At 31.9% G+C, this 22,019-nt stretch overlaps 2 protein-coding genes across 3 annotated transcripts; both read right to left on the bottom strand.

Moving 5' to 3' along the window:
* Nucleotides 1-754: 754 nt before the first annotated feature.
* LOC132608920 (uncharacterized) lies at nt 755-4,399 on the bottom strand. Its single transcript, XM_060322722.1, has 3 exons — nt 3,963-4,399; nt 1,291-1,412; nt 755-1,198 (listed from the first exon to the last, which is right to left on the bottom strand). Exons 1-3 carry the CDS (start codon nt 4,309-4,311, stop codon nt 1,082-1,084), a joined length of 588 nt encoding a protein of 195 aa, XP_060178705.1. The 5' UTR covers nt 4,312-4,399; the 3' UTR covers nt 755-1,081.
* A 2,595-nt stretch (nt 4,400-6,994) lies between these two features.
* Nucleotides 6,995-12,786, bottom strand: LOC132608919 (probable E3 ubiquitin-protein ligase BAH1-like 1). Of its 2 annotated transcripts, XM_060322721.1 has the most exons (7): nt 12,679-12,786; nt 12,317-12,548; nt 10,689-10,933; nt 10,353-10,607; nt 8,166-8,303; nt 7,592-7,650; nt 6,995-7,479 (listed from the first exon to the last, which is right to left on the bottom strand). In XM_060322721.1, the coding sequence occupies exons 2-7, from the start codon at nt 12,507-12,509 to the stop codon at nt 7,374-7,376; spliced, it is 996 nt and encodes a 331-aa protein (XP_060178704.1). In that variant the 5' UTR covers nt 12,510-12,548; nt 12,679-12,786; the 3' UTR covers nt 6,995-7,373. The 2 variants fall into 2 exon arrangements, with proteins under 2 accessions (XP_060178704.1, XP_060178703.1); XM_060322720.1 differs by having other exon boundaries at nt 12,317-12,766.
* Nucleotides 12,787-22,019: the final 9,233 nt, after the last annotated feature.

Raw genomic sequence — 22,019 nt, 5'->3', positions numbered from 1 at the left:
GTACTGCTAAATTGAACTTAGGGTACTTATCTGATCAGTGAACCGTTCTCATCAACATTATGTCAGACAAATTCACCGTCGCCCACTTTAATTTGTTTGCACAACTAAAGTTGTTATCATGTCTTTAGCTCGTTAACCTATTGAGAGGTGAGACAAACAATGCTCAAGTCTCTCCACCAAGGAATGTGTTAGGATGGACGGGATCTCTCACTGGCATTAGTAAGAGTATCACGTTCGAGTCCTGAATGGAACCCTTTATGGTCTATGCGGCAAGCGCACAGCTAAAATAATATAGACATCATACTTGCAAAGTATGAACAATTTAGTGCAAAGAAACTGATGGAAAAATAGGATGAATCTGCCACACTAGAAGTACCTTCTCGGGACCAGAATATGTAACAGAGTATGCAGCAGCTACTATTCTTTGGCTTTTTAATTCGATTTCATCAATGTTATATATGGAAAGGAAGGAATGTCGAGGGAAACGCTTAAAGGGAACCGAAAATTACACCGGCATGGTGGAAGGCCAATTCATAGTTTAGGAAGATAGTTAAAGGGATGCTTCCAGTAGCACCATCACACCTTACGTGATAGATTCTTATTACCTTCCGAAAGTCTGAACTGTTTGCGTATCATCTTTCTGTTAAAACTTACCCGCACCGGGTGTTCATCCACTGATTGCATGAAAACACAATCTCGTTTTGACAACAATATGTTACGCCATTGAGGTAACATGTAAATAATACAACCACCGTCTGATAATAATCTCATTTCACAATGAAACCACAAGATTCACGGAAATTCTAAAGATATGAAAATAAGCTAAATATTGCATCTGGGCTCTCTTCATTTCCATCACTTCCGTAAATGCAGCCTACTACAAGCACACTGATGAGAAAAGATTGGCTAACAATCATACCAACCGCCTGCTCTTATATTCAAAACTTATAAACCAAAAAGAGGAGGAAAAAAAAAAGCAAAGCCACCAGATCAGCCACAATGAACGAGTGACCCTACCCTGAGTACTGGACCCAGCTAGTATCACATTGTCAAGAAGTACTGGATTTTCCCCGGACTGTCTTTAACTGCCAACAAGTAATGGATTTTTATCCTTGTACATGTGATATCTTTTGCACAGTTTCTCTAGTGTTGCTACAGAATGCTGCATTTTATTTAGTTTTGTGTCCATGAACATGCTCTGCAAAGAGGAAAAATTAGTCTCCAGTAAGTAAACGCCATAGCAAATACACGCTAAATAATTTTGTAAATCCCCCAATCCCCCATCATTACCTGATAATCATCTCCATACTCCTCTACAAGCCTGCTAATGTAAATTCGTTGTATGGAAGTCAGTGGTTGCAGAGGAGCACTTTTTCCATCCCTTCGTTTCTTCCCAAGTGCTGACTTAAGATCTATAGTTCAAGAATCAAAAGTATCACATTTATGATAAACAAAAACAGAAGAATCAGAGACTAATAAACTTAAATTGGCTTCATAGATATAAAATATATATTTAACTGGTAATTGCTGTTATTGCCTATTATTACTGCTGTCTATGCATCTCTCCTTGAGCCGAGAGTCTATCAGAAACAGACTCCCTACCTTCACAATGTTGGTGTAAGGGTTGCGTACACTCTACCCTCCCCAGACCCCACCTGGTAAGGATTATACTGGGTATGTTGTTGTAATGCAGTAGGAAGAGTAAAAACAGTAATCTAGACATTATCTTAATTCTGCAAACATAGTTTGTTATTCATCGTAAAATAAAATTTAACTGGCATTTCCATGTGGAGAAAGATAGCACGGCTGGCCTTTGCACTTCCCCTCTCACAATCCCTCTCTCATACTCTCCATAGATGAACTCCTTAATAAACCTAATTGGCAGCTTCTTCTCCATGAGGCAAAGATTGTGCATAGTGCTTTTAGTTTTCCAATTGTCGTCACAGATAATTAGTACTCCCTCTGTCTCAATTTAAGTGGCATCATTTCCTTTATAGTCTGTCTCAAAAAGAATGTCACATTTCTATAATTAGAAACAATTTAACTTTAAAATTCCTCTTTACCCTCAATGAAATGATTTATGGCCACACAACTGTCTAAGGGAGTAAATTCCTAAAAGGTCACCCATGTATTGAGAATTCCCTACAAACATCACATTTGTTTCTCTTCGGACCAGAATATCAACCAACTTTCACTATTTTCCTCAAAATATACTTACCACACAAAACCCTCCTTTCCTAAGTTGGCATGCCATGTCATATAAAATTCTAATTTTTTTATTTCTATTAAATTTATTTAACTGATCCAATCCATTTAACTCAACCCAAATCCATTTTACCCAACAACCCATATCTTAACTGGATGAATTAAATAAATGGTGCCACATTAATTGGGACGGAGAGAGTAATAAAACACTGCTAAGCACGCAATCCTAGTTTCCACTATCATTTGAAACATTCCAGAATTATGTAAGGCTCCGTAGCAGAAGGCTTCAAAATGATTTCTTCCAAAGAGAAAAGAAAAAAAGGACCTACAGGTACAAAACGTTTTCATTTCTAAATATAATCCCCATCCACTATGGTAACCCAGCTCAGAAGCACTCCAAAGAACTCAACAACCAAGCTAAAGATTTTTTTTTTTTTTTTGAGAATGGCACCAAGCTAAAGAAATTTTCCTCAGTACCCATATAGTATATCTTACCAGACTTATTAATACGTCAATAAATAGAGGCAAATCTATGGATATCAAACAACATTAGCATTATGACATTGCACTATGTCTAATCATAGTCCAGCTATATCATAGAACTTTTAGCTCACCACAACTTTTCTGAAGTAACCAAAATAGCAACACCAACCAGATGTACGGCTTAATTGTTGCTACACTTACATTTAGGTCCCCACTGCGTTGCTTGTCAAGTAACAGTTTAGTCTGGTTAGGGACTTGGACATCAGTGTTAGCGCCTCTATTTACTTTAAAAAAACCTTAATTTCCCTCAAAAGACTAATTTTTCGCATCGATATGAATGAATGAATGGAGCAAAATGGTTATGAAGTACTTCATTTTCGCCCACCCAACTAGTTTGATATTGAGGCGCCACAGTTGATTAAAACAATCGAATTCCTATAGTAACAACAACTAAGTCGTTTGGTAGCTGATTAGAGTTATCCATGTATTAGTAATGCAGGGATTAATTATGAGGAAATCTATGTACTTCTTCCGTTCCAATTTATGTAACACCCTTTCCTTTTTAGTCTGTCCCAAAAAGAATGTCACCTTTCTATTATTAGAAACAATTTAACTTTAAAATTTCCCTTTTACCCTTAATGAAATGATCTTTAGCCATACAAATGTCTAAGGTTTGTTTTAGACCACAAATTTCAAAAGTCTTACTTTCGTTCTTATACTTTGTGTCAAGTCAAACGGTGCCACATAAATTGAGATGAAGGGAGTATTATTTTATGCAAGGTATAATTATTCATCTTCTACCCTACATAAAATGATACATAAATTTTCTCATAACTTATACATGTATTAGTTATGCGGGTTTCTAAATTGCAAACCAAACACCATACCAAATTTATACATGAGAATAACTTACCTCCTAACCAACTTATTACTTATGCATGATTTTATACATGAATAACTTGCCTCCTAACTAGCTACCAAACGTGGTATTATTTATGTATCCGTGAATAACTTGCCTCCTAACTAGCTACCAACGCCCTCTTAGTACTAGGATGAATTATGCTGACATTATTTCTTATCGACTGTTTGGTTAATTGGTTTGTTGTATTAGAAATAGCACGTATTGCATTACTATTGAATAGCACTGGATAGGGTGTTTAAGTATAAAAATAGTATTGGTATTATTAACGCCATGATTTACTAATAGGGTGTATACGTAATACTTGTAGACTTAAATTTGGACCCCTAAGAGTATTTGTAAAAGGGATACTGACCATCTTCCTCGACGTCACTAGCAGAATCATCCAAATCCTCAAACCGATCCACGTCATCATCCATATCCATAGGTTTCTGTTTCTTCTTCGGCGGCGGCACCTGAAGGCTATCAGTTTCAATCATATGAGATGTCCGGCAACGAACACCAAGCAAATTAGGGTTCGAAACGACGCCGAATGACTTGTAATTGTCGATTACGCTGCCCTTATCATCCCAATGTGAGTTCACTAGTGACTTCAGCTTTGGTGGGAGTGAAAACGCGGGTTTGAATACATTAGGGTTCTTTTTTGGGAGACCCACTCGAACTTTTGTTCTTGATCTCTTGTATTTTCGCCGTGAACCACCCATAATAACTGTTGAATAACAGAGGAATAGAGGCTAGGGTTTAAGGTGAGGATGTTTGATAAACCTTGAGCCCTTTGAAAAAGGGTAATATGACCTTTTATTTTGGGGTCTATTTATATGCTTAACAAGGGAGAAAATGACTGAAATGTTCCCTTATGTTTAAGGTAGGTTCAAAATAGTCCCTTAAGTATTACTCCTTCTGTCCATTTTTACTTGTCCAGTATTTTAAAAATAAATTTCACTTTTACTTATCTCTTTTAGCATATAAAGAGAAGATAATTTTATTTTCCTGTTTTACCCATAGTATTAATTACTCACTTCAAATCATTTTTCAAATCCAATAAAAATATGCACTAATTACTATGGGCATATTGGTAAATTATGCACTTCATTTATTATTTTTTAAATAGTGGACAAGTAAAAGTAAACGGAGGGAGTATTTAATAGTTTTGGTGTGACAAAAAGGTGCCACCGAAATTTAAAGGTAAATTCTACAGAGTCATGGTTAGAACAATTATGTTGTATGAGGTAGACTTTTGGACAGTCAAGAAATCTCACGTCCAGAAGATGAAGTTTGCGGAAATAAAGATGTTGCAATGGATCTGTGGGCATACTAGGAAAGATAAGATTAGAAATGAGGTTATCCAGGACAAGGTAGGAGAGGCCTCAGTGGAGGACAAGATGGGGAAGTGAGGCTGAGATGGTACAAGCATGTGCTGAGGTGATGCACGGAGGCCAGTGCAGAGGTGTGAGAGATGAGCTATGGATGGTTTCAAGAGAGGTAGAGGAAGCACAAAGAAGTATTGGGGAGTTGTTGTCGTTGGTCCTTTAAGTTTACTAAAAGTCAACACTTTTAGTCTTCATTAAATATTTACCAGACTTTTTCTATTAGATTTGACGGGAATTATGAAAAAGAAAAAGAAAAGTTAGCAGGCACTCACGTTAGAGGTACAATTTTTATAGTTTCTGCTATTTTAAATTTACTTTTAGAGTCTGGTGTAACTTTTTGTGTTATAAGTTCTGCTATTGTTTTATACCAGTATCATTTTAGTGTCTAGTGTAGTCTTTTATGTTGAATATTTTAGAATTTGATGGGATTTTCTTGGTTTTTATAGTTAAATCTTTTTTCCCACTTTTTTCATCAAAAACTAATATTCAGAGTTGGGTAAATATTTAAAAGAGACTAAAAATGTTTAACTTTTGACAAAATTAAAGGACTAAACTATTAAGTGCATTCGTAAGTGACCATTCCGAATCTACCTCAAACATAAGGGACTATTTATGTCATCTTCTCCTTAACAAGGAGTAGGCAAATAGCGTAACTGAGAACTCGTCATATATATATATATATATATATATATATATATATATATATATATATATATATATATATATATATATATATATATATATATATATATATTAATCTTATAGGCTATAGCAATATTTTTCAGAGAAGATTATGATATTGAATTATCCAATAGCATTTCACATAATAATAATATAGATATATGTGAATACTACTATATCGATTGACTATTTTCAAAATGATGTCATTTAGCAATACATTCACAAAGCCGTTCCATTTTTGAAGTAAAACTTATTTGGTTAGTAATGATCTTCAAATAATTTGCAGTTTGGCAAAATAGTAAGAAAATAACTATCCATTGAACGGATAATATGAATATTTAGTAATTTAATATAAGAACCAACTATTAACTTTTGCTCTATTAATTGTAATTAAGGAATAATATGTTTCTTGTAAATTTGGAACCTTTTTTACATGGTTAAAAAGAGGATACCCTAGCCAATAGAATGCATGAAGTAGTCAAATGCTCATTAAAAGGAGGATGTCGAGACCCAATTGATAGTGAGTAGTGACCAAGAAACACTTATTTCGGGTACCTTTGTGCCAACTTCTCTATTGTTATTTTGAATTTGTTACAGTGTAATTCGATATAATATTTATTAGCTATCAAATTACCATGTGAAATTTAAACTCTATAAATACGCAACAACAATAACTTTTCATGTAAAGGACTATAAGCAAGATGAGTAAGGTTGACTAAAACTATTGATTTCATTTTTCATATAACCATCCTATATTCAAAATTCAATGACCTGGGTAATCCAGATTTTTCATGCCTAAGGCCAATATTGATTGAAGTAAACTTTTCCTTTAATCAATCAAAACTCTTCCAAACTTATACATGTTTTGTGTATTTGGAAATGAATCAATCTTGACGGATATGTAAAGGACTAAAGGCCATTCGAATGATTGAATTAATGATTGCTTTAGTCTCTTCGACACGATTAAAAGGAGATATCAACAATTCAACTATAACTTCTGAAGATAAAATCATGTCACTTAAAATTTCAAAAAGGTAAATTTTCTCATTCAAATTCTGGCCTTAGTAGAACTATGGTGACATGCAATAGTACCATATCCATTTTCCAAGTGAAGTAAATACTTACTATGTTCCGAGGTCAAATGCTGAATATTTGTTCTTAATCACCAATGGATACGGGGGGAATAAAATCTCTTCATTCTTAACTTAAAGTTTCATATTTGGGGAGAATGGTAAGTAACACAGCGCGAATCTAGATTTCGGGCCAGTGAAATCCAGATACCAAATGATTAAACAAACAAAAAAAAGTAAGAAGTTAAGGAACTGACTTCTGGAAATCTCGTAATTGGATAGTTGAGTTCCACAACAAATTTTCTTACAAAAATTATGGCTTAAGTTACTTGACCAAAAACCAGCAAGCAGGAGTGCTTTAACTAAAAAAAACACGTAATATGACAAAATTATGCAATTATTTACAGATTCTTGCACTTGTTCGGGGCATGAACAGCAGAAACATAAAGAGAATTTGAGAAAATCTATGTTGCTTGAATCCTTCAAAATAGGAACCACACCCATTTGGGATCCTCCAAAAATATTGCTCAAAATGCAAATATTTTTGGAAGATCCGACATGGGTGCAACAACATTTAGAAGAAAATACAGGAAAACAAAATGCTACTGTGCAATTCTAGTGCCACCATGAGACTAATATTATCATTCAGACGCCAATAAAGGCCCGACAATGAGATTCCCAATGCTCCTTAGCAAGCCGAAGTCTCTCTACTCTCTCGGTCTGAAGGCGCTCTTTCCAATACTCAGGACAACTGTTAAAAAATGTGGAAACGAATTAGAACCAACATAAGCAACAAGAGTACATATAAACACCTCCGGAGTTGATAGACATAAACTGGCCACACATTACAGAAGAAAGAATACCTTCTACTAAGTAGAATGTTAAGCTCGTCCAGATGCACAGCACCTTCATAGACTCCTTCCTGAATCACATAACAAAAAATATGAGATGAATATTATGTCTCAAAAATTTATTTAATACCAGTACAAAGTAAATCAGAATTGGAGAAGCCAGTGCAGAAGCTAGAAAACAGCGAGATTTACCATAACCGAACTGATATTATTGACAGTTTATTTCTTTTGCAACTTATGTCCATCACTAAAATAACGTCCCGAAATTTCTTAAGAACAGTATTCCTTGCATTGTGAAGCAGATTTCGCAAAGCAGGCACATCTTTGTATTTCTAATGAGTTCAAAAGTCCATGTGAAATTATTTTCCTTGTTTCAGGGGCTGGGGTGGGCTGCTATACTGTAACCAGAGGAAACAAGCCCCGAGAAATATTTTGAATTAAGTAACTTCTTTATCCTCTCTAACGCAACAGTAAACATTGGAAATTTGGTATCCAGTGTTTAAGAAATTGGTGCTCATAACATATTATTCACAAGTATCTTGCTAAAAGCTCAAGCCACTGAATAAAGACCAAAAGCTTAACTAACCTCTCGGCAGAGAGGACACTTTTCCTTGGGATTTGCTGCCTTCAGTCCATCAACAATGGTCACTGATGCACCTTTGCAAGCACAGATATAGCAGAAGATATGACCACAAGTGAGAGATACTGGATCAAACACGGTATCCTGCAAAAACAGATGTATTTAAAGCACTACTTCAAAAAAGATACAAACTTTCAAAGTTAATCTCTGCTTTATTTATCCTGCATATTGTAAATGGATGACAAATGATAAAATCTAATTGACAAGTTTCTACATGGATTGCTAGGATAGAAGGCAACATTATTACTAGAAGAGCAAGTGATATGCTGAAACTTACAGAGATAACAACCTTTCAGCTAAACTCCACGAAAAACTGATGACATGCAACAGAATTTGAAGCCAAAAACAAGAAATGTATTTCCAGTATCATATCTGCTAAGATATTGAGAAACCTTTCTTGATCAAAAAAAAAAAAAAAAAAAATATTTGAGAAACTTTCCTAGATTTAATATGCACTAGGGTAGTTTAGTAGGGATTGGATAACTACTGGTCCTCAGCATTTTGCTCCAGAGGATCTCATGTTGCAGCTTTTTCCTCCAAAACTTCATGTTGGTCAACCTTGCAACTTTCTAGTTCGCGATTCAGTTATCTAAGAAACTAAAAGGTTATCTCTAGTCACAGGTCATTTTGTGCTGCTGCCACAACAGTTTTTCTTTTATCTAATTAGAGAATAAGTTTGTCTAGATGTCTGTAATAAACGCGAGAAGACGTCCCTAGAGTTGCAAGGCAGACTTTGACAAAGCTGCAAAGCGTAAGGTTGTGAAATGCAGCTCTTTGCTCTGATTTCTATTCTCAATACTCCAGTTACATTACTGCCTTACAGCTGCAGCCTGCAAGGGTGATTGGATCTGACGGAGAATTAAGAAGCCAAGCTTGAAATGGTTCTTTTAATCTACCACCGGTTAATGTTGTTTTTGAATAACTAATGATGTTTCCTAATATATGGTAATAGGTACAATGTTGATATTCTTATTATGTTTTCAGATATGATTGGGATGTTAGCTTTACTCTGTCTAATGTTTTTCCTAAATTCAATTTCATTAATCATCCATTTGCCAAATGTTTAGTTTTGCTTTATGACAACTGTAGAATAAATTAGAGTTGTTTTTCTGAAATACTGAATTTTCAGGAATTTGTTTTTGATTGGTGAATTTGAGGAATTTAGGGTTGGTAATTATTTAGTATTTACACGCTATATAAATTTGATTCTTGAGCAACTAAATAAACTAAGATAAAGCTTTAAATTACTTGTTTTTCTTTGTCCGTTGTTACATGTATCTGTATCCTTTGTATACAATGCAAAATTGCCCCTCCAGTTTTCTTCTTTCATATGCATCGGTAGGTCAATTTATATCCACAGATAGAGACGGAAATATTGATTGTAGATGTCCTGATCATGTGAACTAGTGAAGTTGGCGATCATACTTGCTCAAAATTGAGCAAAAATTTTGGAATCTAGTAGATTGGATTAGTAGGTGGATATCCTATTATTTATCTAGTGTATCCAGTTCATAATACTTGGATAATACCCCAATTCTAGGGAGTGCAATACCCAACATGACAATCACACAACTACCGTTGTACTAGACGTTTCATGGTATAGCATCTGGAATCAGCCACGTAACAACTAAAGCAGTTATACAAGCTAAAAGAAATTCAAGAGCCAAAGGATAAATATTATCTTTATCTGAACAAAGAGATCGTGTACAAGATTGCAACTTCAAAATGATTATTTTGACCAGCTCTTGGACTGGTCGCACATACAAGTCGTAATGAACTTATCACCAAGTCCAAGGGGGTAAATTGATTAAGACTAGAGAAAATTCATTCATCACTGACGCTAAGAACCAGCTAACGCCAAATCACTCACTAAATTTGAAGTCTGACGCTTTTCATATGCAAAGGTTTCTAATTGTTAAGCAACAATTAGATAATTCCTTTTTATTACAGCAAAAGAGACATGTCTTAAACCACACAGACAAACACGTCAGCCTTCTACAATATTGTGTTTCAAACGAAATTTGAATATGATACTCAATTTAAAGGGAATCTTTTTATTGGGATTTGGGAGTGGGGGTGGTTTCTTGGCTGATAACATGAACAACGAGATATGGAGAACGAGCGAGCACGTACCAAGCAAATAGAACAGGTCAAATCAACGTCAAGCTTGATAGAATCAAAAAGCTCACAAGTGAGAGATGGTTTCCCTTCACTGAAATTCAGGAAGCAACCATCAAAAAGTGCAAGAGCCTTCCCATTTCTTGCTTTATTTTCTCTCAAATTGATGTGAAAAGCCATTAGTTCACACATCCAGGGCGATTGAAGGATCTCAATGTGCATACTTTGAGCTTGTGACTTGAATGCCTGCCCTTGCTTAGAATAGTGAATCTACAAATAGACAGAAGTAGTTAACAAAAGGAAGCAAAACTCAGTAATTAGGTTGAATTAATTGATCTAAAAGGGAAGTACCTTGTCATATTTCTTAAGTATTTTACGCATGGCAATTGCATTGATTATAGCATAGGTGACTAGATCTTTTCCTTCTTGAACTAAAGCAATATGGTTTCCCTGTATTTTTTCTTTGAGCAAGATAAGATACTTGCGGAAACCTGATGAGAGATGCAGTTCAAGCAATCTCTGCGCACGTTTATTGAAGCAGCCAACCACTTCAGACATCTCCTTAAGGAGAGATGGAAAAAAGCTTCCATCACAAACTAAAGAGAAGAGGAAAACTTATTAGAATCTTATAGTGATGACTGATATAAGATATAATAAAACAAAGACAAAAGTTTAGCTTGTACAAGCTTTAACATTGTTCCAGTGCATAATTTGTCAAAAACTCAAAAGACAAGAATTTCTTTGTTTACTTTTTTACCAAAAATAAAATCAAGTGATCCTGTATTAAGTTAATTTGAAACGTGGCATACACTAAATTCCAGAATGCAACTGAAGCAGTAAATAATGCGCATCAGAGATGCAATAACCAGAGATTCTAATTATGTCGAAGCAATATAACTAGATAGATTAATTAGAACCTTATACTAACAGCTGGTATAAAACATACTAGCAAACAAACAGAAAGTCTATAATTTTACAAGCTTTCAAAGTTGTCCTAGTGCATATATTGTGAAATACTCAAAAAGGGGCGAATTTCTTTGTTTTTTTAACCAAATTCAAGCCATCAAAAGAAGATTAATTTGAAAATGGGATGAATGCTAAATTCCAGAATGAAACTAAAGCAGCAAATATGCTCACTAGAGATGTAATCAACAAGGGATCCCACGTATTTTTAGCAATATAAGTAGATAGACTAATTAGAATTTAGACCTTATGAGATGATTGAGATAAAATATACTACTAAGAAATAAGAAAGTTCATTGATTTTACAGGTTTTAAAGATGTTTCAGTACATAAATTGTCAAAAACTCATAAGGGAGTGAATATTTTTTTCCTTCTCTTTTACCAAATTTAAGCAATCTTATAATTTGAATAAGCAAATGACACAAAAGCAGCAAATATCCTCATCAGAGATGAACCAACCACAGATCTTAATATGTTTAAGCAATTTTTTCTCAACAAATTAATCGTGCATAAACAACCAGATAAGTCACAAGGTGATTTCTTTCCATCTGTCTAAGCGCTGACGGGCAGAATTACCTATACTTGTCGCTGGTGGGAGGTAACAGGTAACCCGTGGAAATAGTCAAGGTGCGCGCAAGCTGACCGGGACACCACGGTTATAAACAAATATTGTCAAAAAATTCGAAAGTTGGCAATTTATTCACTCCTTTTTTTTTTTTTTTTGATGCCAACTGTAAGCTATCCTATACAAAATCATTTTACTTGCAACGATAGATGAAACTAAAGCAGAAAAGATGCTTATCAGAGTCCAGAGATGATGAATATAAGCAAAGAAAACATTTCTGCATTTATCAGTTTTAAAGTTGTCCCAATGAATGTATTGTCAAAAACACTCAAAAGGGGGCAAATTTATTCACTTTTTTAAACACCAAATTTGAGCTATCCTATACAAAATAATTTGAAATCAACCACAGAGTCACATATAAGCAATTTAAATTCAACAGATTTAAATAAACCTGAGCATTGATGCTGGGAACACGTGGAGCTTTCATGGAGATTAGTATTTCCAGGCAAGGCAACACTTCTTGATTGATCGCATCTTCGACACTTTTTCAAAATTTTCTTCAATTTCTTAAGACCCACACGTGGCAATTTTTTATTTTGACATTGCCCTTCCATATACTCTTCATATTTCTTGCAAAATTTCATCTTCAAAATTCAATCTTGTTTTTTCAATCTGGGGTTTTTCTGGACCAAAAAAATAAATAAATTAAGAGGTGTGAGCACTTATTAGTGGATACTGAAAAAACTCTGTAATTCTTTTTTTCTTGTCTTTATATCTATATCTCCTTAAATAATGGTAAAAGTGACACCTTACATATGTTATGATCACAGACAAATTTAATTGAATGAAGGCACGGAATTCACGGAAAAGTGGAAAACAATTTTGAAAGTGTGACGGCTTTGTTAAGTTATTTAGCACTGCCGTATTTATAAAGGCTGGTGGATATTGTGGGCCTGTTGTCAGGGTTGATTGTGTTAGTATTTGAGATTTGAATTCTGTACCATATTGTAAAATTTACTAAATAAGGTATTAATACATGTAAAATTTACTCCCGTACTTATATTTGTCCAATATTTCAAAATTATATTTTCACTTTTACTTGTCACTTTTAACATATCAAGAGAAGATAATTTCTTTTTTTCTGTTTTACTCATAGTACTAAATATTCACTTCAAATCATTTTACAAATTTAATGAAAATATGCACCAATTAATATGGGTATATCAGTAAATTATGAACTTCATTAATTATTTTTTAAAAAGTGTGTAAAGTAAAAAATTGACAAGTAAAAGTGAACGAAGGGAGTACTAAATAAGGTATTAATGCATCCTCAAAGATTAGGCGTTTACATCTCAAATGTAACTAGGTAGAATTAGTCATTTTCCAGTTATGTTGGGAATTATGGCTCTATTTCTACCTCAAATCAGATGTAATGGTGTTTTGGAGATGAATAAAATGCGTTAAAAAAATAATTACTTGTCCAGATTTAACAATAAATAAAGTAATAATTTTATTATATTACTCTTAATTATTATAAATAAATTAAACATATTTTAAAAGTTATGCAACCACTAATAATTTTTTGAAGTTTTTACCCCAAGTAATAAGGGTAATATATGTATGAAATGATAAATAATTTCTTGAGTTTTGAAACTGGACGAGTATAAGTAGATATATATTTCTTATACTGAACAGAGTTTTTGATTATGAATATAATTAATCAATATGGCATGGTACAAAGTTCAAACTTTATTTAATTATGAATATGAATCTAATAAATCAAATATGATATGACAAATTTTCAAACTTATTTCGAAAAGACTTGAACACGTTTTTCCTTTTTTTTTTCAAGAGCAAAAAGACAACAATTAATCAAATATTGACACATGGTAGCAAATTGTGGATTGATTGAAATCTATGTCAAGATTTTGTTTGCTCGATTTAAAGATAAGGCAAATGTATGTCGGTTTCGCTACGATGAGGAGACAGATCACCCCAATTATTAATGGAGAAGAGACTTTTTATGTGGTTGTAATGTTATCCTTTTCTATTTATAATTGTAATAGTAAATAATTTTTTTAGAAGATAAAGCACATAATTTAGTTATACAAAGTATATTAATTCTTAACACAACATACAAAACAACCAATAAAAAAAATCTTTTATTTATCATTATAACTAATTTTATTATTAATTCTTGTATAACTAACATTTACCATTACTAATCTTTATGTATCTTCGAACCAAGAGACCCCATAAAATTTAAAGAATCCACGTCTAGCCGTTGTCATGTGAAAGTAATCCGTTAGCCAAACACTTCCTTTTGGAGCCAAAAAACAAACTACCAACAAGAAATTGGAGTCCGGAATCAAAATAACCCAAAAAAAAAGGTATGAACCAAAATACCCTAGGAAAAAAAACAGATACAAAAATATCTTTAACGCATGATTTTCATGAGTTAAAGGTGTCCCTTTTTTAGTCAAATTTTTTGATGACCTTTAATGCATAATTTTCATGCGTTAAAGGTTTATCCATTTTTTTTAAAAAAAATTCTTTCTTTCTTTTCTTTCTTTCTTTCTTCCTTTCTTTCACACTTTTTTACATACTTTAGACATAGATTAATCATGCTTCGAGACTCCAAAACTTGAATATTTTATATAGAACCCTATTTATTTTTGTGCGATTAATAAGGTAGGCTCAACACATCAAGGATACACAAAACTTCGGATTGTCGTTTTAGTGGTTGAAAAGTGCTCGAAGTCCATTTTTGTTTGAAGACTTGTTGTCATTAGCTTTAAGTTATTTATGTTTTAGGGTTACACATTATTTTTATATTAATGCGTAACTTTATTTTTAGTGATTATAAATTTATTTTTATAATCAATTAACAAAATATCAATTCATGATCAATTATTTATGTGTATTTTTTTTTTTGGGGGTTATACCCTTCAACACCCAACTAATTGGAGTCCGCAACTTAAATAACTTCAAAAGTTGGTTTGGGTACCAAAATAACCCATTAACGAATAACGAACAATAAGTTAAATCCTGAATAACGAATAATAAACTAAATCTCGAATAACGAACGATAAACTAAATCCTGAATAAAAAACGATAAACTAAATCCTTAGTTTTAGATTGAACATCATTAACGGAATTTCCGAAAAGGATTAGTTAGTTAACATAATATTTTGATGAAGGATTAGTTAGTTAATATAAAATTTTGTTCGTTATTACTTTAACTAGATGAGTTAAGTAAATTATAATCGACAATACAATATCATGGATTATTCAAAATAACTAATTAAATCCTCCATAACTTATCCTAGTTAAGTAAGTTCTAATTAGAGATTTTTTTTAGTTAATTTCAAGAATAATAAATAATTTAGTATTTACAAATACGACATCTCCATGGATCTCCGTTAATTATTTGTTAATTATGACATTGTTAATATTTGTTAATTATGTCATTGTTAATATATTTATTTCTGAAATTGTTTTTCCCATGTTATTTACTTGTTTATCCCATGTCAATCGTTAAATAAATTAGTTCATTTTTTTTACTAATAATATCTTCTCAACGCTCCCGCTGAGGTTTGATCCCTGGTGGATGAGATTAAAAAAAGTCAAAAGTCAAAGGCTTTACCACCATGCCAAGTTGGTTAAAGTAACAATGTAGACACTTTTTATTATTTTGTATGTTCACTAATGCTATCTAGCTTGTTTTCTTAAATTGAATTTGGAACCTTGAAATTGACATTGAAAACATCATTATCACGGGATTATGGAATTGAAATATATTTTTTGCCATTAGATTTAAAAAAGAAATAAATGAAAATTGCACATTAATTTGGGGGAAAATTGAAATTGAATGGGATAACTGACGTTTTTCGAAAATTTGGGGCGGCCGAATAGCCTTGCGGCAGTTCAGACGCATAGATCTGGAAAAAATACCCAAAATAAAAAAAAATCGCATCAAATAGACATCCGAGCACAAATTTATGACCATTTAAAATTTCACCAACTTACAAATAAATTAGTGCGCAAAAGGTTTTTTAATGGGTTATTTTGGTACCCAAATCCACTTTTTGGGTTATTTAAGTTGCAGACTCCAATTAGTTGGGGGTTGAGGGGTATAACGCAAAAAAAAATAAAAAAAAATTACACATAAATAATTGATCATGAATTGATATTTTGTTAATTGATTATAAAAATAAAGTTATAATCACTAAAAATAAAGTTACGCATTAATATAAAAATAATGTGTAACCCTAAAACATAAATAACTTAAAGCTAATGACAACAAGTATTCAAACAAAAATGGACTTCGAGCACTTTTCAACCACTAAAACGACAATCCGAAGTTTTGTGTATCCTTGATGTGTTGAGCCTACCTTATTAATCGCACAAAAATAAATAGGGTTCTATATAAAATATTCAAGTTTTGGAGTCTCGAAGCATGATTAATCTATGTCTAAAGTATGTAAAAAAGTGTGAAAGAAAGAAAGAAAGAAAAGAAAGAAAGATTTTTTTTTAAAAAAAAGGATAAACCTTTAACGCATGAAAATCATGCGTTAAATGTTATCAAAAAATTTTCCAAAAAAGGGACACCTTTAACGCATGAAAATCATGCGTTAAAGGACTTAACGGCTCCGTCTGCGTTAACTCCTTTATCGCATGATTTTCATGCGTTAAAGGTACTTTTGTACCCGTTTTTTTTCCTGGGGTATTTTGGTTCATACCCTTTTTTTGAGGGTTATTTTGGTTCCGGACTCCAAGAAATTGTGTGACCTGTCATTAATTGCTTCCAATTTCCAAACAAAAATAGGTTGGTGGATAGTGACAGGGTTGATCACATTGACAGAAATTATATGCCTGTTTATTTCAAGTCTAATTCTAAGATTTTAGGTCAATTAGTACTTGACAATTGACATGGTAAGTTGAAGCAGAGGCGGATCTACGATTTAAATTTTAGGGGTTCAACTTTCTAAATTTTTAGCATTGAACTCTTATATTTTTAAAGTTATGAGTTTATATCTACTATTTATTATAAATTTAATAAATTTTTACACATAAATTTATACATCACATCGAAAGTTTGGGGTTCAATTGAACCCAAGTTATAGTGCTCCATCCGCCTCAGCTTTGAAGAGAACCGTACTTGATATGGTTCAATTTACAAAAGAGGGATCCTTTGGTTGATTGCTTAGTTATGTTTAGTTATAGGGTAATTGCATACTCTCATTTCATTTTTATTAGTCCTTTATTGATTTGATACTTTTCTTGAGAAATTATTTATGAAAGTTAATTTTTCTAGATTATCAATATTAATTATCTTTTGAAATCTAACTTTAACTATAGTGGTAGTTTATGTAGTTACTTAAAGATAAGGGTAACATAGGAAGAAAATAATAAATTTATGTTAATTTGCAAAAATAATAAGTAAAACGAAAAAAACTATTTTAATACAAGGGACTAATAAAAGGGAATGAAGGGAACAATATATAAATTATTCTATAAGAAAGTAATATAAAGTTGTTATCCAAAAAATGAATAATGCATGAATTGTTATTTAGAATTTATTTATTGTAAGTACATTTTTATCTTTAGATATTCAAATATTATTATTGTAGGCATATTGCTTATTCTGCTTTATACTTGTATCCCTTGATTTTTCATATTAAATTTATGTGTAATTATGTGATCTGTCACAAAATAATTAAAATATATATCTAATAGTTGATGTTAATTTCAAGTATTCATCATCATTTATTTGACCTATTAACTAGGCTGTCTGTAATTGTTCATTTGTTTGTCATCTTAAATTGAATGCTTCTTATCCAAGAATTGAATTGCATTAAAAGAAAAATAATTAATTGCATCCTTGGAGAATGAAGTTGCAATTTGCATGTGAAGTTTTAAGAGACTTTGTGAGAAGTTTTTTATAATGATACTAGTGTACACAACCGCGCTTCGCGCAGTCATAAGAACAAACAAAGTAAGATTAAAAGTAATGTCATAGTTTTTGTTTAAAAAACTTTTTTTTTTTGAGTTTTTATAACACCTTTTCGAGATTCTATCTTTATAGTGTTTTTCTAACATTTCCTTCATTAAAATTATTTGACAAAGAATTTTTAGGAATATGCAAGTATGAAATAACCCATTGAGATCAGTATACTAGAACTTGATTAAGAAATACAAAAAATAAGAAAATAATAAAAAAGCAAACAAAGGTAATGCAAAAATCTGGAGATGTAAATCGACGCATCTTTTCATTATTCATCGAAAACCTTTTTCTTAATAAGAATAACTAAATGTATCCATTCTTGTTGCACGGTACATCAAATTCCTAGTTCTATTACTTTTTCCCCCTTTTTTATTTTATCACCTTCTTTTGTATATCTCAATCATATTCTTTTACGTTTTTCAGTTCCAACAACTCATTCTTGTACAGATCATTATATGTTTGGTTTGATTGTTTAGCACAACTTTATTTTCAAAAAGAATATGAAATCTCAATAATTTAAGAAGACACACTTGTAACAATATTTTTAGATCAAAAAAGTAGTAGAACAATTTCATACTATATTTCATGAATTTAGTACTGCTTAATTACTAAGTGATCAACATAGAAATATTAAACGATCAACATAGAAATATTAAACTTTTAGCAAGAGAACCTTTCCGATTTACTTATCTGACCTACCGTTGCCTCCTTGGGTATGCAACTACTTATAATATGAAGTAATTACGAACTGATACTTCTTTTCAAAATTTTAACATACAAAGTAAAAGTAAACCAATTTTTATCCATCTATGAAATATAACAAATATATAAAAGGAGGAGCTAAAACATACATGGCCTGTGAAAAATGTCAAAAACATTTTAAAGAAAACTGAGAATACATGAGACAGAGAATCCCGTTATTGTAGAGTTTTAAGCATCTATTTACAAAAAACGACCACACTCAAAATCAAATACTCCTATCAAATATCAAAGAACAAAAAATTGACGCCAACATATCTAAACCTAATGAATCAAATAAATAATCCATCAAATTAAACGTCTTCTCATTTCGCATTAATTGGAACCTCCCTGTGTCAAAAGAATAATCTTTGCAGAAAAAAGAACTACAGGAAAAAAATTGAGAAACAAAGAAAAGTTAAAATTTCCTTTTACCTTATGTACCATCATAGCCATTTTTAATGTTGTTGTTGTGTCATGAGCAATCAACTTTTTCTAATCTTCTCAATTTTTATAGCCTGCCAAGATGAAAGTGTATATCCTTCTCTTCTCTTAAAATTAAATATTCGAATAGCTATATATATTGCACCTGAGATGAAAACAACCTAAAAATATTTATTTTATGTAGCTTAGTTTTTAGAACTTAGAACCACGTCAGTCTTTACTCTTATCATCCAAAATAATATTTTCTCCAAACTCACCTAGATAAGAAAATTTACAATATTATTACTAAAATGACATGAGAATTCAAATAATAAGGTGACAGAAGTTGAGAAAGATTAGGGGGTATATAAAAAAAATAAAAAAATGTCAACGATAAACTATTAAAATGTTGGAATTGAGAAAGCTAAGGAGCAACAGAAATGCGAATGTCCAACTGTTGTTGTCATGTTTGGTTTATATATACTAAGATTAAGCATTTCACCTTGAATGAATACCACATTCAATATAATTAAATCATGAGAAGTGGAGTGGGAAGAGATTGTATCGTGTAAGAGTAATTAAGGGAATAATTAAGAAAGTGGCTATTGGACTTGCCAGTAACGTAATAGGAGTAATAGTACGTGCACATTTACACAAAATAATAATAGGCATTAATCATAGGAAGGAGAAGATAATTGTAGGAGAATTAGATGCGGGACTTTAATTTGAGTTTTTCACCGTAATTAAGAAATTTAAAGAATTACTTCTTTAGTTTTTTGAGATAGCATATTTACAAATATATATAATTAAGAGAGTTAAATGAGTGATTTTTGAGATTTTTTTTATCATAGCACATAAATGTGAAAAATATAGAGAAAACCCAACAAAAAGGAGCAAAAAGATAATTGTGCTTCTAGACCATAGAGAGGTGCCACATCACCTTATCTATGCCTAACTTTATATTATATATAGATTTCTTCAACTTTGTCTACAACTCTACATGCAAGTCTCTGCCCCTTTAATATTTTCAGCTACTCATCTCATACTAAAGGGCATGTAAGTTATCAAATGAGTCATGTTGTGCACTTGTGCTTGTAATCTATATGCTTCAAGCCTTCTTCAAAAAAGAAGTCATAATTTAAAGCTTATGAATTCAAAATTTAGTCATGTTAAGTTAGTGAATTCTAAATTAATAATTTCTATATTTCTAATAATTTTCTTAAAACAATTACAGGATTTTGGACCAATCTACTCAGTTCGGCTGAACCTGCAATTTGTATTTTAGTTCAGACTTTATCTTAGAATAAGAAAATCCACACACAAATATTTACACCAAATCAAGAAAATATTAAATGTATCTCAATTAACTATAATTAAGTGATAACAGTATATAAAAGCCAAGTATATATTGTATGTTTATTTGGTTGATATAACACCAGGTATGAATACAAAAATTTCACATATTTTAATTTGGCTCCCTCTCTTTTACAATGACTTAAAGGGCGAGAAGAAGCGTTCACAATTGACCTTTCTTCTAAGAAAAATTACGTGCTTCAGTGATGGCATTTCTATTAGGGGTGGGCATCGGGCCATCGGATTGCATATGAAAATTTCGGTTTGAATTTTTGGTTTTTGATTGAAGAAATTATAATCCAAACCCAATCCAAATAAGCTCGGATTGGATTGGATTTTTAAGTTCGGTTTTGGATTAATCGGTTTTGCTTTAAGCCTTTAAGGCTAGCTTATTAGGAATGAAATTCATGTGCTCCGGTTACAAGTTAAAGGTCTTAGCATATTGTGAAAACATATATGTGGATTCAGGAAAGAATTGTTACCATTAAACTAAAAGGTATCAAGTCACATAGTTAAGTTCTACATTATTTCCTTTGTTTCAATAGAAGTTGCCTTATTCTTAAAGTAGTGAAGTAAACTTCAGCTTTGCAAGCTATATTGTATTTAATTTAATAGAAAATTCTATGTTGGACTTAATATTATACTGGACCTTAGGACTAATTAGTATTGGACACATATAATATGAGTAAGGCTAAATATAAAGTATAGAAATTTCGGATTTTCGGATATCCGAAAATCCAACGTACTAAATCCTATATCCAATCCGAAATCCATAAATTTTAAAAATAATATCCGAAGTCCAATCCATAATCCAAAAATCCAAATCATATATCCAAAAAATTCAAATTTCGGTTTGGATTTCGGGTTGACCCAAACTATGCCCACAACTAATTTCTATCCAATAAAACTACCGTGCTAAATTATAATCAAAGAAACCCAATTTGAAGTTTATCTAGAGCTATCTTCTCCTTCAAGAACAAAAAATAATAATAAAAATAAATGACGTGTGAGTAGAAAGAAAACGTGCAAGCAATTGTTGTATACGCAAAGTTGCAAGTTGCAACCGTACGTAGTGCGTAGAAGCATATTGTTGAGGACGTACGTCCCAAGGTAATCCAATGGCAAAATGTGGAAAATACTTTTAAGAGTTTAATTATAGAAACTTCTTTAGATTTTAGCTTGTAAGATGTTACTCTTCATTAACCAAAAAAAAACTTTTGTAGTCCTAAGTTTGTAGAATTAAACTCTTTAAAGTATTTTCCATCTTTTATCATGGTTACCTTTTAGGTTTCGTGAAACTAAGTTTGTATACAAACCAACTACTTTTCTCTAAATCAGACATTCCCCAATTTTGTTTCACACTTATTTCTCACTAAATTTATGATCCACATTAAGGACAGAATTTGTGCTTTCGTTAAACAAAATGGACTAAGAAGTTTGCATAATATTCAATATGATAATGCCGCCACGTATGATAGATTCAAAATCTTTGTAGAAATATTCGAAAATATTGATTTATCTATTGTTTTATCAGCATGCAAAATCCCCATCTAGGATTATGCTTTTTGACAAATTGGAAGAGTTGTTTACCTTTCCACCTCAGTAATAGTGGCTATTGATTCACCTTAATAGA

Source organism: Lycium barbarum, chromosome 9 (assembly GCF_019175385.1).
Source record: "Lycium barbarum isolate Lr01 chromosome 9, ASM1917538v2, whole genome shotgun sequence".
NCBI classification, from domain to species: Eukaryota; Viridiplantae; Streptophyta; class Magnoliopsida; order Solanales; family Solanaceae; genus Lycium; species Lycium barbarum.
The sequence above is the reverse complement of the archived record's forward strand: the minus strand, read 5'-3'. Positions and strand labels throughout refer to the sequence as shown.